At 56.8% G+C, this 17,013-nt stretch overlaps 2 protein-coding genes across 6 annotated transcripts; both read left to right on the top strand.

Annotated features, from left to right (window-relative positions):
- Positions 1 to 15: 15 nt before the first annotated feature.
- Positions 16 to 4,787, top strand: LOC149744772 (uncharacterized). Of its 3 annotated transcripts, none has more exons than XM_089899889.1 (9): positions 16 to 1,523; positions 1,856 to 1,963; positions 2,075 to 2,146; positions 2,380 to 2,468; positions 2,563 to 2,814; positions 3,205 to 3,366; positions 3,461 to 3,598; positions 3,839 to 3,991; positions 4,132 to 4,787. In XM_089899889.1, exons 1-9 carry the CDS (start codon positions 1,000 to 1,002, stop codon positions 4,188 to 4,190), a joined length of 1,557 nt encoding a protein of 518 aa, XP_089756015.1. In that variant the 5' UTR covers positions 16 to 999; the 3' UTR covers positions 4,191 to 4,787. The 3 variants fall into 3 exon arrangements, with proteins under 3 accessions (XP_089756015.1, XP_089756014.1, XP_089756016.1); XM_089899888.1 differs by having other exon boundaries at positions 3,166 to 3,366; XM_089899890.1 differs by having other exon boundaries at positions 3,166 to 3,366; positions 3,461 to 3,694.
- On the top strand, positions 4,725 to 16,354 carry LOC111185770 (arf-GAP with coiled-coil, ANK repeat and PH domain-containing protein 1). 3 transcript variants are annotated; one of them, XM_022595649.2, is made up of 22 exons: positions 4,725 to 5,010; positions 5,562 to 5,640; positions 8,818 to 8,937; positions 9,094 to 9,147; positions 9,232 to 9,290; positions 9,532 to 9,715; positions 9,864 to 9,908; positions 10,012 to 10,107; positions 10,220 to 10,294; positions 10,386 to 10,495; positions 11,727 to 11,778; positions 11,875 to 11,975; positions 12,306 to 12,429; positions 12,529 to 12,740; positions 13,403 to 13,472; positions 13,594 to 13,688; positions 13,805 to 13,977; positions 14,550 to 14,722; positions 15,136 to 15,245; positions 15,329 to 15,439; positions 15,798 to 15,847; positions 16,172 to 16,354. In XM_022595649.2, exons 1-22 carry the CDS (start codon positions 4,958 to 4,960, stop codon positions 16,270 to 16,272), a joined length of 2,247 nt encoding a protein of 748 aa, XP_022451357.1. In that variant the 5' UTR covers positions 4,725 to 4,957; the 3' UTR covers positions 16,273 to 16,354. The 3 variants fall into 3 exon arrangements, with proteins under 3 accessions (XP_022451357.1, XP_022451358.1, XP_089756002.1); XM_022595650.2 differs by having other exon boundaries at positions 4,727 to 5,010; positions 5,562 to 5,619; XM_089899876.1 differs by lacking the exon at positions 15,798 to 15,847 and having other exon boundaries at positions 4,833 to 5,010.
- Positions 16,355 to 17,013: the final 659 nt, after the last annotated feature.

The raw sequence follows: 17,013 nt of genomic DNA, 5'->3' as shown, positions 1-17,013 counted from the left end.
GGGGGGGGGGGTTGGGGTCAGATATGCTTTACGGCAGTGCCGGGCAATAAAGCATCCCGGGTTAGGGAACTAAGGACTACCACGGTGGGAAGAGAAAAGACGACAGGGTCGGGCAGGTTTGCTTTACGACACGGGCGAGGTGACGGAGTGGCTCCAGAGGGGTGAAGACGGGCCGGGAGCTTTTGCGACAGTGGGAGAAACGACTGCCGCAGGCATCTTTACGACGCGACGGGGGGGAGTTGGTGCAAACACTTTCAGCTTTGCGACAGCTGCACCGACGACCCCGCCTTCGTCGAAGCAGGCAACACCTTGAAGTATTCGCTTTACGGCAAGGGAAGGGGGGAGCTTTCCTTCGCTCTGCTCGTTTCGAAGCGGTGTGAGCGAGCTCTGAGTTCCCAGAGCAGGGAACTGGTAGCTTTGTAAATGAAAATATCTGCCCTCCCTACCACTGAGACCGGTTATGTCTTTCTAGAGTGTCGCAGTCCCTCCACTTTGTATCACAACTTTCCGCAGAGGCAGAGCGGCCCGGCTTTTGGGGGAAAAAAAGCTCGCGGATGTTTCTAGTCAAACCTATCTTGAGGTTTTAAAGCCACGAATAAAGAATCCAAAGGAACCCCGGCAGGAAGTTTCAAGCAACGGCGCTGACATTCCCCAAAGATTCCCCCAGAGCTGTCAACAACCCCCCAGCACAACTCCCTCGACGCTCACGCTAAGCTTGGAGGACTGTGACGTCACAATTAGGCTTCACGCCCCACGGCCAGGACCCCTGACTACGATTGGATAATTCGGATGAGGGCAGTGATGGGGAGAAAGGCGGGAACAAATCCCAGAGACAAAGAAAAGTCTTAGGGTGGGACACGAGAGGAGGGGCAAGCGGAGAGGCTCCCAGCCCGAGGTCCCTATACAGTTTTTCCGCCCCCCGCGGCTCCAGGGAGCAGTGGGGGAGGGGACCCAGGCCTAGCCCAAGCGTCCCCCGCCCGCCGCGGTGGGGGCGGGGCTATGTGGTGCAGGGAGCCGGGGCGGGGTAGCTTAGCGTGGCCCCTTAGTGGTGCCATGGAGAAGCAGAAATCTCTGGGGGCTACTAGCGGCCTCGACGGAGAATCTCCTGGAGGGCCAACCAGAGGAGTGCCCGGAGGCATCGGAGGAGTCGAGGCAGGCGCCAGGCTGCCCTCCGGAGTAGCCATGTTTCACGGTTCTGGGCCCCCCATACACTCCGAGGGAACCGTAATTGGCAGTCCTGGTTCTAGCCAGCCCTCCGGAGGGACAGCAGTCTTCGGTTCCGGCCTCAACCGGCATCCCGGGTCCGGTACACACCCTGGCGGGCTTAATTCCCCCTTCCCTGGAACCAGTGTATCCGGGACGTCCAACCTGGGGTCCGGGGGGCCTGGGGTGTACAACTCGGGATACATTCCGCACTCCGGGTCAACTTGCATGCACCCCGACAAACCCTGTGAGGACCGGCCCCGGAGCATACTAAAAAACAGAAGCTCCACCGTGATGCACAAATCCCCCAGGGCGGAGAGGTAAGGAGTCCGGGAGGAAGGGATTCCAGACACTAGAGGAGGCGGAGTCAGGGGAGAAGGGGCGGAGTGCCAAGAACTAAAAGTGAGAGTAGGTGAGGGTAATTGGGTAGGAAATCTGAGGTTCCTAGCCTTTGAGAGAGTAGCAGGTACCCTAACTACATCGTACGTGATTGTCATCAGGTGTGACCCCATCCCCAGCCTCCTACACCTCTGGAACTACAAGGGGGTGCAAGAAACAGTTTTTGAATGACTGTAAGAATGAGAGAGGGCTGTGAGGAGGAGGGCACTAGAAGGTTTCCTCCCCCTTTTTTGTGTCCTTCACTCACCCGCAGGAAAAAATGTCAGCGCTGGGATGAAATGAATATTCTGGCGACCTACCACCCTGCTGACAAGGACTATGGATTTATGAAGGTGGATGAGCCCCGCACTCCCTACCACAGGTGCTGAGCCCTCAGCCCTAGCCCTTCAGCCCAGACTCTCTTCCCTACTCAAAGGAGTGGGGGACTGCCTGCTATCCCCTTCTGAGGCACTGCTTCCTCCCTCCTGTGCAGGCTGAAGGACAGCGACGAAGACCTGCTCGCGGGGACCTCTCACACAATGACTCCTGAGGAGCTAGCAGAGAGGTGAGAGTCCTGCCAGAAGTCAGTAGGGAAGTGGGGCCTCTTCCTCCCTCCACCCCTGAACTCAGGTCTGAGCTGGCTCTGCCTTCGGGCCCCCCCCCAGATGGGAGGTACTACAATTTGGATCAGGACTCACCCAGGCCAAAGTGGGGGCGTCAGCCAGCTTTGCCCCATCTACCACCTGCTCCCATTGTTCTCTCCCTTCTGTGCCCCCAACTGGCTTCCCTCCCCTTCAGGTTTGCAACAATGGACAATTTCTGCCCCAAGGTCTTCCTGTACAGTGATAACAGAAGCTCAGGGTCTTCAGACAACTTTTCCAAGACACGTGAGATGTGGGGTGGGGATTGAGTGGAAAGGGGGTGGCGTGAGCCTTCAGCGAGAGCCTGGCAGGAAAGCCAAGCTCTGACGCTGGCCCACAGAATCCAGTGATTTTGAAAAGTGCCGCAAGGCACACTACAATGAAGGAAAGTTCCTCAAGCCTCCGAAAAACCTGCCCTTGGATAATAACAAGAACAGCAGTGTGGGCAGTGTCAGTATGAACAATGGCAGTCGAGGTGTGATGCTGGCCTCAGAGCCCAGGCCTGTGGAGAGAGGCAGGGCAAGAGGACCGACCAGAGGAGTCAAAGATGAGCTTGGCCTGGTGGCCAGGAACCACATCCTAGAAGTCAAAGGTTAGCTATGGTGGGGCCCCAGGGACCCAAGGTAATTGTAGTCCAGAACCTTCTCCATCATAGCCTGTCTTCCTCAGGGCCCTGCTGGCTGACAGGGAGGTCGTGCTGGAAGGTGACCCCAGGGAAGACAGAGGGCAGCTGGAGTGGGGTCCTCATCAGGATAGCCCCCAAGGAAGGCTGGCTGGGGAGGAGGAACAGAAAGCCCAAGCGAACCATGGCGGGTGGAAAAGTCACTGACGTTTTTCTAAAAATGGGGGGTGGGGGGTGATAGAAGTGAGATGAGAACCTGGGGCTTGAGCTTCTCCCCGGGGCTTGGGGGTCACAGTGGAGCTGGTGGCCTGTATTCGCTAGGTGGCCACATGACTCAGATTGATTTGGGTGACTCCTCAGCTTCCCCTGCCTTAAGAAATCAGTCCCCAGCTTCATCCACCGCTGTCGTGTTGGAGAAGGAAATTGATCTGCGACGCAAGGAGTATTATAGCAAACGAAGATATCTGAGGTGCTCTCCCCACCCTGAACTTGAGGAGGACACAGAAGATGAGCAGCAGACCAGTGAGAGCTGGGCTGGGTCAGCCTGGGAGTGGGGCGGTGGCCGAGAACCAACAGACTGATGGGTGCCCCAACCCTGATCCTGTGATGCTTCCAGGCTCCACAAGCTTGAATTGGGTGATTGAGAATCCTATAAGCACTGAGGTCCGTCTGCTGGACCACACTGGAAGCCCCTCGCAGGATTACAAGGCCACCGAGAGTTCCCTGAAGGTGACGGTGATGTCATCGAAGCCTGGTGAGGGCACCAGGCCACTATCTCACCAGGCCTGGCTCTTGGCAAGCTCCCATCCCCCCAACCCCCATTCCCCTCAGGTCAGTAGATCAGCAGCAGGTGATGAGAGAGGCCCTCAACATCCTTGGGTGCAATGTGGGGACCCAGGGAGGCGCAGAGGGATCGGGACCTCCTGCCAGCTTAGCACCACCGCTGCCCCTGTGCCTCCTTCCTGATTCCTCTCTGCCACCTACCCTGCTCCAGGTACTGCCCCGTCCTCCAAAGACAGTGGGTCCCGAGCAATGTCTGGCTGGTGTCAGTGGCTGGTATCCAAGGGGCTGAACTGGCAAAGCACCGAAGGCTCAGAGAGGGAACCTGGAAGCCACCCAAACTCCTCAAACCAAAACCAGCACAGATGTGAGCCTGAGCAGGGGCAAGGGGCCGGCCAGGGAGGGAGAGGGGCTGAGTGGGTAGGTTCTAGGGAGTCAGGGGGTCACATGGGCCAGATCTTTTGCCTGCTGCAAGAAAGCCACTAACCCAGTCCCTCCTCTCTCCAGATGAAACCCTGCAGCTCCAGTGGACTCAGGAGGAGGAAACCAGACGATGGAAACTGTAGCCAGCTGGGGATGGGGTGGGGGCCAACCTGTCCCCGCCTTCACACCCTTGGTAGGGGTAGACAATAAAGAGAAGAAAAGCAGGAGTCTGGGTATTGGGGGTCCAGGCTGGGCCTGAGCTGTCATTGAGGAGTGGGGGGCAGAAAGGGAAGTTCACACACAGGAAACCACAGGCAAGCAGAGCAGAGAAGAAAGCTTGGAGTGGTCTGGGGGACTGGACTCAACAGGCCCGCAGGAGTCCAAGAAGACCCCACTGCAGCCGTCTGACAGTGACTGGTGTGATTCAGTCAGCCATACACCAGTATCATCTTTAATGCTTACAACACCCTGGACGTAGGAATTATCATGCCCATCTTTCAGATGAGGAAACTGAGGGTCACGCAATCAGGATTTCAATCTGTATGTCTCAGGCCCCCACAACTCAACCACTGAAGGAGACTGAAGCAGAGACCAGGGTCCCGGTAGGAAGGTGACTGCAGATAGGCTCTGAGGGCGGGGCTGTGGCTTTTCTGATCTCAGGGCCTTTCTCCACCGCCCAGGCCCCGCCTTTACCCCTCCCAGCGTTGCCTGGAAGTGTGGGGTGAGAGCTCCTCTTAGGACACCCCTTCCACTTAGGGAAAGAATCGCGCCCCCCAGGCTCTACCCAGGAGAAGATCCTCTCCTTCTTCCACATCAGCACTCCGCCTCCCTCCGGGGCAGGGAGTACCGCCACCTGCATCCCCACCCTCCAGGCCCCAGGGCCCACTGGCCCCGGAGCAGTCAAGCTGAGATGACGGTCAAGCTAGATTTTGAGGAGTGCCTTAAGGACTCACCCCGCTTCCGGTAAGTGTGCACAGGTCTCCAGGGGCGGGGGAGGGAGGCAGGCAGAGGCGGGGAGGTCCAACACCCCCTAATACACACACACACCTTCCCCAAGTTGGAGGATGTCTTTCCAGGGAGTAAGTCTCAAAGGGACAAGATCCAGCTTATGGGCCAAAGCAGTACCTCTGCTATCGAATCTCGTGCTCTGATGCTCGCCACCCACTGCATGTGTGAAGGGGGCCCCTCCAGCCTCTCTCACTCCCAGAGCTGGCATTCCCTCCTCCCTCTCTCTGGACCCCTGCCCCTCCCCCAGCACCTGCACTGGGCGGTTAGCAACTTCCTGCCCTCGCCACATCCACCCTCTTTCTACCCTTCCTGCTCTGGCCTGGGCTGTAGTAGCTCCCACACTGTGCAGAGTGAGCGAGCCAGAGAGGGTGGGTGGGCAGTTCTTAACCCATCAGCCTTTTCCGTCTGTACCCTTCACCCCCTAACCCCGACCCCCGACCCTGCCGAGGTGGACAGACCAGATGGACCCAAGCTCTGTTCCTGTGACCCCATCCCTCCTTTCCCAGAGCCTCTATCGAGCTGGTGGAAGCCGAAGTGTCGGAATTGGAGACCCGGCTGGAAAAGGTGATCCTGACGTGGAGAGAGGTGACCCGGGGTGGGATTAAGATGAGAGGGGTGAGGCCAGGGAGAAAACTAGAGACCAAGAATGAGTTCCGGGGATTACTGAATGCTAACCAGGTGGGGTAGATGTTTGGGGCTACAGAGGAGCCAAAAAGTGGTTCTGTGCCCTCAAGGGGCTCAGAGTCTTGGAAAACAAGAGCACCTGTGGGCTTCCTTGGTCGGTTCTTCAGACCTGCGTTATGCTAGCCGTGGGCGCCTCAGGGAGAAGCAGGCTGTTTCTGCCCTCAGGGGGCTCACAGGCTAACCGTGGAAAACAAACCAGTAAACCAGTAAAACACTTGAACACACACGGTAAGGCCTTCCTGGATATTCTTTATAAAAACAGCACACTCCCCCCTCCCTTATTTGGCTTTTATTTTCTTTACAGCCTTTATCTCGATCTGACACGTTATATGTTTACTCGCGGTATTAGTTTTCTATTATTGTGTAACAAATTATTACAAACTCGGTGACTTAAAACAACGCACAGGTGTTATCATAGGTTTTGTGGGTCAGGAGTCAAGCGCAGCCTGACTGCTCCGCTCAGGGTCTCACAGGCCGCAGCCGAGGTGTTGACAGAGGCTGTAGCCTCATCCGTAGCTGAGGGTTTTCTTCTGAGCTCATGTGATTGTTGGCAGAATTCAGGTCCTTGCTGTTGCCGGATGGAGGCGCTCATCTCCTAGAGGCCACCCACAGTTCCCTGCCACCGGGCCCTGTCCGTAGGCGGTTTACTTCATAGCAGCCTGCTTCTTCAGTGCCAGCAGCAGTCTCCCTTGCATGTGCTGGCAAGATGGCATCAGTTCACGTCAGAATGTGACCACAGCAGTGAATCCGTCACCTTTGTCATTTGGGGGTGTCATCCCATCGCCCTTGCCATATCGTATTCTACTGATTAGAAGCAAATCACAGGTCTCACTCACCCACACTCAAGGGGTGAGGATTATGCAAGGGTGGAATCATCAGGGGTCACCTTAGCTGTGTCTGTCAGGCTTGCCAATTTTTTTTCTTGTCTACTCTTCCCCACTGGAATGTAAGTGTCATGAGGAACTTTTACATTTTGTTTTTGCTCAATCCCCAGTGCCTATACCATGTCCTGAAAGTTAGTAGGTGACCAAATAATATATACATTTTTTAATTGACGTGTAGTTGATTTACAGTGTTGTGTTAGTTTCTGCTGTACAGCAAAGTGATTCAGTTTACATATGAATATATACATATATTTTTAAGTTAAACTTTATATTTTTAGTTAATTGCAGAGTCACAAGAAGTTGCAAAAATAGCACAGAGAGATCCCATGTACCTATCTCCCAACTTCCGCCAATGACAGCATCTTCCATAACTGTAGTATACTCCCCATACCAGGAAATTGCTGTTGGCATGATACAATGAACTGTCTAAAGACTTTACTTGGGTTTTACCTGTTTTGCATATACTCTTAAAAAAAAAATCTTTGTGTATAATTCAATGGCACTTTATCACACGTATAGATTCTCATAACCAATCACACTCAAGATACAAAACTCTTATCACGGGGCTTCCCTGGTGGTGCAGTGGTTGAGAGTCCACCGGCCGATGCAGGGGACACGGGTTCGTGCCCCGGTCCAGGAAGATCCCACATGCCGTGGAGCGGCTGGGCCCGTGAGCCATGGCTGCTGAGCCTGAACATCCAGAGCCTGTGCTCTGCAACGGGAGAGGCCACGGCAGTGAGAGGCCCGTGTACCGCAAAAAACAAAAAACAAAAAAAAAAAACCTCTTATCACCACAAAGGAACTCTTTTGTGCCATTCTTTGTAATGATAACCCCCCTCCCCAGCTCCTTCCTCATCCATGACGACCACTCATCTGTTTTCTATCTCTAGGCTTGTCATTTCTAGATTGTTATCTAGGTAGAATCATATAGTATGTGACCGTTCAAGATTGGCCTGGCCTTTTTTTTCCTCTCAGAATAATGTCTCTGAAGTTTATTCAAGTTGTGGCATATCAGTAGTGATCAGCAGTTCATTAATAGTTCACAGATGAATAGCTCATTCCTTTTGCCTTGCTGCCCCATGCTATTGTATGGAGGTACCAGTGTGTCACTAGTTCAATCTTATGAAAGTTCCTTATTCAGGTATTTGGGAAGGAAGGTGAGGTGGTTAAGGAAAAGGCTGGACACTCAGTCCGCCACCTCCACACGGTGGAGTTGTGGTCATCTGGATGGTTGTCCCTTATCACAGATACCGGGTGGTGACATCTGATAAGGTTTGATCATGCTCAGTTTCCTGACCCTTACTGACCCTGCCAGCCATCTTCAAGTCAAGCTATATTTCCCTGAAGCCTTCACTAGCCCTAAAAAGTGTCTTTCACTTCAACAAAAGTTCCACAAGCACCTATGTAGCCCACGTTCTCTGAGCCCCTGGTTCCCAGGATTTCCTCAGAGAACCTCTATGGTGGTCTCCTGTTCCCTGGGCTGAGTTGACAGGCTCCACAGACACTTGCCCCATCCCAGATATAGTGACTCAGGCTAGAGCCAATGGTGTCACCTCAGGAGCAAAGCAATTCCTGCAGGTAACAAGGGCCAGGGGTCAGAAGACCTCACTTTGGCTTCTGGGTCGGCCACCTTGCTCTCCCAGAGATCCTCCTCCGGCCAGTCACTTGTCCCTTTGTTTATCAAGCCTCCTTGTTTGTAATTAGGGCCAGACAGAATGGGCCCTAGGAGCACCATCTTTGCCCTGACCCTCGGGCCTAGCTGACAGATTAATATTTATGAGGGAATGTTTACTAAGCACAGAATGGACAACTGTAGACAGTAAATACTGTAGAATTTAATACCAACCAGATAGAACATTCATCCTGGGTGTCAGGTAGAGCGTGAGGATGGCATTTCTGGGGAACTCTGGATCCAAGCAGACGGAGCAGGGCAGGAGAGACGTTTTGGAGGTGAAGCTGACACTGGCTTCGGTGACAGGCTGGGAGGAATTTTGTTCCAGGCATGGAGTAGTGGGAGCAAAGAAACAGAGATGAGAAAGCACCACGTGTGTGTTAGAAACTGGTCTGGGCCACAGAGGAGGGGGAGGAAGGGGCACAGCCCTGGGAAAGGGGAGAGGAAGTAGGACAGGAGCGGGGGTGGCACTGGGTATTGGTGGCGCATGGCACGACTCCCCGTTGCTCTGTTGCTTCCTAGCTCCTCAAGCTGGGTAATGGCGTCCTGGAAAGTGGGCGCCACTACCTTGCCGCCAGCCGGGCCTTCATTGTTGGCATTTGTGACCTGGCCCACCTGGGTCCACCAGAGCCCATGATGGCGGTATGTGGAGGGTGGGGTCTGGGATGTGGAGAGATCCTGTGGAAGGGGAGGGTTGGTCTGGGGTCTGCGGGTCCCAGGCCAGAGCAGGCTGGGTCTAGGGATGGGAGGGCCCTACCGCCCATGCCTGATACTCTCTCTCTGCCTCTTCTTGCCTAGGAGTGTCTGGACAAATTCACTCAGAGCCTGAGCCACAAGCTGGACAGCCATGCAGTAAGTGGGGGTAGGTAGGGCTGGTGAGGGGAGCAAGGGCGTCTGTGGTCCTGACCGCCACCTGCCAATTTCTGCTTCCCTCAGGAGCTTCTAGATGCCACCCAGCACACACTGCAGCAGCAAATCCAAACTCTGGTCAAGGAGTGAGTTAGGAGGGAAACCAGTCCTCCAGCCCTCTTCCCATTGCCGCGGGGGCCTCCCTGAATGAAGGAGTTGTGAGATTGGGGGCTTCTGGTGGCCTGATTGTTAGCCCCCATCCCAAGGATCCCCTTGGAGTTCTGACCGTCCATAGGCTAGCTGCAAGACTATGAGCGAATCTCAAGGACTTCTCTGCTGGGGGCAGGAGGGTGTATCGGTGATTTTCTGTTATCCCCACACCCCCAGAGGTCTCCGGGGCTTCCGAGAGGCTCGCCGGGATTTCTGGCGGGGGGCTGAGAGCCTGGAGGCTGCTCTGACCCACAACGCAGAGGTCCCCAGGCGCCGGGCCCAGGAGGCAGAAGAGGCCGGAGCTGCTCTGAAGGTTGCTCGAGCCGGGTACCGGGGACGGGCCCTGGATTATGCCCTGCAGGTGCCTGCCCCAACCTGTCTTCTTGGGGTGCCAGGACCCCAGTCACCTCGAGGCTGGAGAGTCACTGGTGTGCAGTGGGGGGTTGGGGGGGTGGGTGGGTCGTGCGTCTGTGTTTTCAAGGCTGACCTGAGGTCTTTTGGGCTCTCAGATCAATGTGATTGAGGACAAGAGGAAGTTTGACATCATGGAGTTTGTGAGTTGCCGTGGGCGCGAGGGCGGGGGGGAGGAGCCTGCTGATGGGAGCAGGAGGGAGAGGAAAAGAGAGGGGTCTGCCCTCTACCCACCTTGTCCCCCAGGTGCTGCGTCTGGTGGAGGCCCAGGCCACCCATTTCCAGCAGGGCCACGAGGAGCTGAGCCGGCTGGCCCAGTATCGCAAAGAGCTGGGTGGCCAGGTAGAGACCCAGGGCGCAGGCAGGTGGAAGAGGGAGGGTAGGGGCTCTGAGATGACTCTCCTGGCCTGGTTTTGGGAGGCTGGGCCATCTGAGATGCCCCTCTTGTGCTCAGTTACACCGGCTGGTCTTGAATTCGGCTCGAGAGAAGAGGGACATGGAGCAGAGACACGTGCTGCTGAAACAGAAGGTGAGGGCTGGGCTGCGGGCAGGAAGCAGATGGGCCTGGGGCCTTGGTCTCTGCCCACTTCAGTTGCCCTTTGACCCTTTTGTGCCCCCAGGAGCTGGGTAGGGAAGAGCCAGAGCCAAGCCTAAAGGAGGGGCCTGGTGGCCTGGTCATGGAAGGGCACCTCTTCAAACGGGCCAGCAATGCATTTAAAACCTGGAGCAGGTGAGGAGCAGATACCCCAATCGGCCAAACCCATCAGGTTAAATTTTTTTGAGTGTGCTAACTACAGCCAGGAAAAACAGACAAACCCCCTGCCTTCAGAGAGTTTACATTCCGTCAGCAAAGACAGACAAGAACGTAATAATTAAGTAAATTATCTCTTAGAAGGTAAGAGTACCATAGGTGAAAAATAATAAAGCAAGCAATGTGGAGAGCTGGGGAGGAGTTGCAATTTTAAATAGGGTGGGCAGGGAGTTCCCTGGTGGCCTAGTGGTTAGGATTCCGGGCGTTCGCTGCCGTGGCCCGGGTTCAGTCCCTGGGCAGGGAACTGAGAATCCCGCAAGCTCTGTGGCCAAAAAATAATAATAATGATAAAAATAAATAAATAGGGTGGTCAGCAAAGGCCTCATGAAAAGATGACTTCTGAGTGAAGACTGGAAGGATATCTGGGAGAAAATGTTCTAGGCAGAAGGAGGAGCCAGCACCAAGGCCCTGAGGAACCTGGAAGGTTTGAGGAACAGAGAGGAGGCCCAGGGTGTGGACAGAGGGAGGGAGGAGGAAGTGGTAGGAGATGCAGGTGGAGCTAATGAGGACGTGAATCACGACAGGGCCTTGTTGGCTCTACTCTGAGGGAAGTGGGGAGCCATCGCAGGGTGCAGAGCAGGGTGGTGATCTGCTCTGACTCGACCCCTTCCCCTTCCAGGGCCACTGCCAGCCCATATGGGATCTTTGCGCAAATTAGAAGGGAGAGCCCCTTCTCCAAGCTACTTTTTTTTTTTTAAATTTTAATTTTAAATTAAAAATTTGGCGGGCCACACTTCATGGCTTGCAGGATCTTGGTTCCCTGACTGGGGATCGAACCCGGGTCCTCGGCAGTGAAAGTGCAGAGTCCTAACCACTGGACTGCCAGGGAATTCTCTCCAAGATACTTCTACTTGCCAAAACATTGTAGCAATAGATTTATTAGACAATGCATTTTACTGCCATCTGCTGGAAAGTTGTCTTCATAAATGTTATCAAATCTGGGGTACTCGGGATGTGAATAGCACCCCTTAGATGTCCCTGGCTGCACCTCTGTCACCCTCCTCTGGAACATCTCATGGGATGGGCAGCCCGGTCTCTCTCCTCTCAGCAAGATCCTTATGGGACTAAGAGCACAGCCTCTCTCCTGTCTGTGTCCCGAGCTGCATTCCAATGTCGCCCATGTCATTAACCCTACTTCTGCCTCTTCCAGACGCTGGTTTACTATTCAGAGCAACCAACTGGTTTATCAGAAGAAGCACAAGGTGAGTAGGCCCAGGTCCTGGATGCCCAGGCCCAGGAGGACTCAGCCCTGCTGTGGCTGCCTGGACGCCTGCCCCCCGATCTCCTTTCCCTGTCAGGACCCTGTGACTGTGGTGGTGGATGACCTTCGTCTCTGCACAGTGAAGCTCTGTCCTGACTCAGAAAGGCGGTTCTGCTTTGAGGTGGTGTCCCCCAGCAAGTGAGTGCAGTGCCCAGGGATGACACCCGTATATCTCAATTTTACCAACTGGAAAGCCAGGGCCAATCACAAAGGCATCCCTGGAGCAGGATCTTGGAGTCCCCTGATGCAGCCCCAGGCATTAGCCCTTTGGTGGCTCAATTGGGGGGCAGGCTAGGGGAGGGTCTAGGGTGAAGGGGGATATCTGGAAGGATATTACCAACTAGTGCAGAGGTATTTCAATATGAGTGGTGCCAGCTGAATACTAGCTGAATGTCAGCCTGCCTGTCCTGCCACTCGGCTCCCCAGGCCTCAGACCCCTCCCTGACCTCTGGCTGCCCCCCTGCCCAGGTCCTGCCTCCTGCAGGCTGACTCAGAGCGCCTCCTGCAGCTGTGGGTCAGTGCTGTGCAGAGCAGCATCGCTACGGCCTTCAGCCAGGCTCACCTTGATGACAGCCCCCGGGGTCCAGGCCAGGTACCTTAACATGGGGGTGCAGGGCCAGACTGCCCAGGGAGATGGGACATCGCTTCCCCTAGACCTCAGAGCCACTCTTTCTTCCCCTGTCTCCCCCAGGGCTCAGGACACCTGGCCATGGGCTCCGCCGCCACCCTGGGCTCTGGCGGGATGAGCAGGGGAAGGGATTCTGGTGGAGTCGGGCATGTGGCAGCCCAGGTGCAGAGCGTGGACGGCAATGCCCAGTGCTGTGACTGCCGGGAGCCGGCTCCTGAGTGGGCCAGCATCAACCTGGGCGTCACCCTCTGCATTCAGTGCTCCGGCATCCACAGGTCACTCCCCAAGGTCCCAAGCGCGGGCCCCTGCTCTTTCTGGCAGCAGTGGAGTGGGATGGAGGCAAGCTGGAGCCCAGCACAGGGGCTCCTCCCTCCCTTCCCGCCCTGCCTGGGCTTCCTCTCAGATTCTGTCTGTCGCTGGGCACAGGCCTGGGCCAATCCTGTGGGGCACAGGGTGGACCCAGGTGGGCCCAGCCCCTCAGTGTCCTGGTCTGGCCCGGGTAGGGGGACACCCAGGGGAGTTGAGTGGCTTGACTGGAGGAGGTGCGGGGTCAGGGCTGCTGAGGGTGGGGGAGCTGACGAAAAGCAGAGAGAGATGTCAGATGTTGTGAGGCCTTAGCAAGTCTATGCGTCCCATCATTCTGGTGGAAGCGGGGAGGGGGAATGGCGTGGAAAGAGTTGTCCCGGCCAGAGTGCGTGGAGAGAGGGGAGGTGGCTGGAGAGGATGAGAAGAAGAGAGAAGAGGGAATGGTGAACAGGCGGGATCCTGCCAGATACAGGTCAAGGCTGCACGGCCCTGGCTGCCCTGCTGCCTCCTGGCCCAGTGCCTCTGCACGGGACCCCCACGCCGGACCTTGCCCCCAAGTCTTTCCAGGAGCAGCAGCACCTCCCCCGGCTGCTTCCCCCACAGAGGGCCTGACCTCCCCTCTGCCCTCCAGGAGCCTTGGAGTTCATTTCTCCAAAGTCCGGTCCCTGACCCTTGACTCATGGGAGCCGGAACTCGTGAAGGTGACTTGGGGTGATGTGAGAGTGTGGGGTGCGGTGAGGGCAGGGCTGCAGAGCCCTGAGGGCTCAGACACTCACCTGCACCCTACCCGTCTGTCTCTGCCTCCGCCTGGGCCGCCTGAAGCTCATGTGTGAGCTGGGGAATGTCATCATGAACCAGATCTATGAGGCCCGTGTGGAGGCCATGGCCGTGAAGAAGCCAGGGCCCAGCTGCTCCCGGTGAGGCTGGGGTGGAGGGACTGGGGCTGCCCTCCTTATGGGCAGGGAGGGAGGAGAGCCTGGGATGGGAGGAGGGAAGACTGTCGCCTTCTTCTCCCACAACCCTCCCCCACCAGGCAAGAGAAGGAGGCCTGGATTCACGCCAAATACGTGGAGAAGAAGTTTCTGACCAAGCTTCCCGAGGTTCGCGGGCGAAGAGGTGGCCGGGGGCCCCCGAGGGGGCAGCCTCCTGTGCCCCCAAAGCCGGGCACCATCAGGCCCCAGCCTGGGAGCTTCAGACCCAAGCCAGGTATAGGGTTGGCTGGGCATTTGTTGAGCGCCTGCCGTGTGCTCAGCATGGTGCCAAGCCCGGTGGGTCTGGGGCACACGTCTTCCCCTAGAGCCTGTTACGGGGGGCCACAGCCCACTGGCACTGGTTTTTCGAGGCAAGAGTTTCGGGGATTACGGTGAAAGATGGGAAGGACCGTGGGGCTGGGAGGAAGCCAGGAGGGCTGTGTGAGGGTGTCACCAGCATGAGAAAAGTCAGGAGAATGAGTTAGGTCTCCAGAGGCCTGTGGAGGAGGGTGTGAGTTTGGCTGGAACCGAGGGAGCCAAGAGAGCTGAGGCTGACCGTCACCATGTCAGCTCACCCCTGACATCCCAGCCAGTCAGGGTGGTCGGACAGGAAGAGGTGAACACTGCCATCTATCCCATATGCCCTAGGGGACCTACCCACATCCACTCACACCCACCATCACCTCCCACCACAATCCCCAGTCTTGAAGGCCTCCCCACAGTTGAGAAGTGAACTATCCCATTACAGCATCAGGGGACTGTGCTGAGGGTTTTCTTCCCAGATTCACAGCTGGTTCCCCCTAACAGAGCCACCCTCTGAGGACCTGGGCAGCCTGCACCCTGGGGCCCTGCTCTTTCGAGCTGCTGGGCATCCTCCATCCCTTCCCACCATGGCTGATGCCCTCGCCCATGGAGCCGATGTCAACTGGGTCCACGGGGGTCAGGAGCATGCCACACCGCTGATCCAGGCCACAGCTGCTGTGAGAGTCTTGCCGACCTCCCCACCCCACCCCACCCTTAGGCTCCTCCTCTCCTCCCCTACTCCGGACTTTGGTCCCAGCTCTTAGCCTCTCCCACCTCACAGGGAGTGATAACCAATAGAGCCTGTTTGCTAAGAGTGTGAGATTTGGAGGCAGACAAACCTGGGTTTGAACCCAGACCCTCACCACTTACAATTATGAACCTTCATGTACCTCAGTTTCCTCATCTGTAAAATAGGGATAACATACCTCATTAGGTTGTACTATGGATTTAATGTATGAATACATGTAAAGAGCCGGAGCAGAGCCTGCCATCCCATACCCACCCTCGGAACTGACCCCACTCTAAAATATCTTTAAATTTGCCTCAAAAGATGCCACCCTCTATCCCCATTCTCTACTTCTCCACGCAGAATTCTCTTCTGGCCTGTGAGTTCCTCCTCCAGAACGGGGCAAACGTGAACCAAGTGGACAGCCACGGCCGAGGCCCGCTCCACCACGCAACCATTCTTGGCCACACGGGGTAGGGGCGGCAGGGATAACGACCTTGAGGAGGAAGGCTCCAGACAGGGTGAGGGGCCAGCTGAACTTGGCTGTCCTGTCCAGGCTGGCCTGCCTATTCCTGAAACGGGGGGCCGATCTGGGAGCCCGAGACTCTGAAGGCAGAGACCCCCTGACCATCGCCGTGGAAACAGCCAACGCTGACATCGTCACTCTGTGAGGATGCCTGAAGAGGCGGGGCTAGCGCTTGCACTATCCACTTGGGCGGGGCTAACGCCGAGACCCCTGCGTGCTAGGCGGGGCCTGGGGAGGGGAGGGGCCAGCTCCAGGACCAGACGTTGAAAGGAGGCTCCAAGTGTTGACCGAGGCTTGGAGTAGGAAGGGGGGAGGGCAGGGTCCGAGGAAGGTGAGTTTATTCTGAGAGAGGCATCATTCATTAACATTGTTGTCAGGCGTCTTTAAAGCACTAGACCCTGGGGAAACAGGTGAATGAAACAGCCCAGCTCAAAGGATGGGAGTTGGGGCGGGGGGAGTGAGGAGAATGTCATTCATTCCTTAATTCCCTCCCCTTCAGGCTGCGATTGGCAAAGATGAGGGAGGTCGATGCGGCCCAGGGCCAGGCTGGTAAAGTACCCCCCACCCCCCTCTCTCCCCACACAACATTGTAATTCTGGGCTTCTGGCCGCTGGTGACCCGTCCCCAACCCCCTGTGCCCAGCTTCATTGATTAATTACATCATTTATTCAACAAGTATGTATTGGGCGCATCCTACGCGCCGGGTCCTTGAAACAGAGCAAAGAATAGGCGAGGGCGCCGCCCTGACGGTGCAGATGTCCCTTCCACCCACGCTGGAAGCGCGTGCTCTTACCAGGCCGGGCTGTCCCTATTGTACTCTTCCGTGCTAGGGCCCAGCCACCCGGCATCCCAGCCCTTCCTCCCTCCCCTCAGGAGACGAGACGTATCTCGATATCTTCCGCGACTTCTCCCTCATGGCGTCCGACAACCCGGAGAAGCTGAGCCGGCGTAGCCATGACCTACACACGCTTTGATCCCAGGCCTTCGAGGGCCCGCACCCCCCATCCCTGCCCTTCCCACCGCCCGCCCTTTTCTATTAAAGCCTTTGTGCTTTGCTCTTCAAAGTTCATTTATTGAGCATCCCCGTCGAGCGGGTGAGGTGTAGGACACTGAGGCTTCTGGGGTGCAGGAGCGATTGGGAGTTTGCGAACTGGAGTCACTCGAGGGGCGACTCCCGGGGAGTGAACTGGGAGCTTCGGCCTCGGCCTGAGTGCCGGGCGGCTCTGAGGCGGGGCTCGCGGGCTCAGGAGACGTGGTCAGACCCGTCAGGCCCGGCAGAGGCCGCTTGCGTGGGCTGGGTCCAGCCTTCTCTGGGGGGAATGGGGGGTGCTGGCATAGGACCGGGATGGAGAGGCTGGCTCGGGCCACCCCAGCCCGGAAGCATCCCTGGAATGCGGCAACTCAGCACCCGCCCCCTGGGGAATTCCCTGCGGGAGCGACTAAAAAGGAACTAGTCCCCAACCCCCGACGGCTGGGCCTCAGTTTTTTTAGCGGCCGGATAGGAGACGCCGGCCCCCGCCGAGTTGCAGACGTGAGGTCGGGCACACCTAGGGGCCGGCGGGGCCGTCGCGGCCACATCCTTAACGACGCGCCTGAGTCACCCCCCGGACCCCACCCGCGCTAGCGCCCGCCAGTCCAGCCCGTCAGCCCCGTCTCTCCAGTTCGCCACTCCGCTTCCACCACCACCGGAGCCGCGCGCTCCGGGCGGGGGCGGG

This window comes from Delphinapterus leucas, chromosome 19, assembly GCF_059928025.1.
Source record: "Delphinapterus leucas isolate spDelLeu-1000000601 "Yukka" chromosome 19, BTC_Dleu_Yukka2, whole genome shotgun sequence".
Classification (NCBI taxonomy): domain Eukaryota; kingdom Metazoa; phylum Chordata; class Mammalia; order Artiodactyla; family Monodontidae; genus Delphinapterus; species Delphinapterus leucas.
The sequence above is the reverse complement of the archived record's forward strand: the minus strand, read 5'-3'. Positions and strand labels throughout refer to the sequence as shown.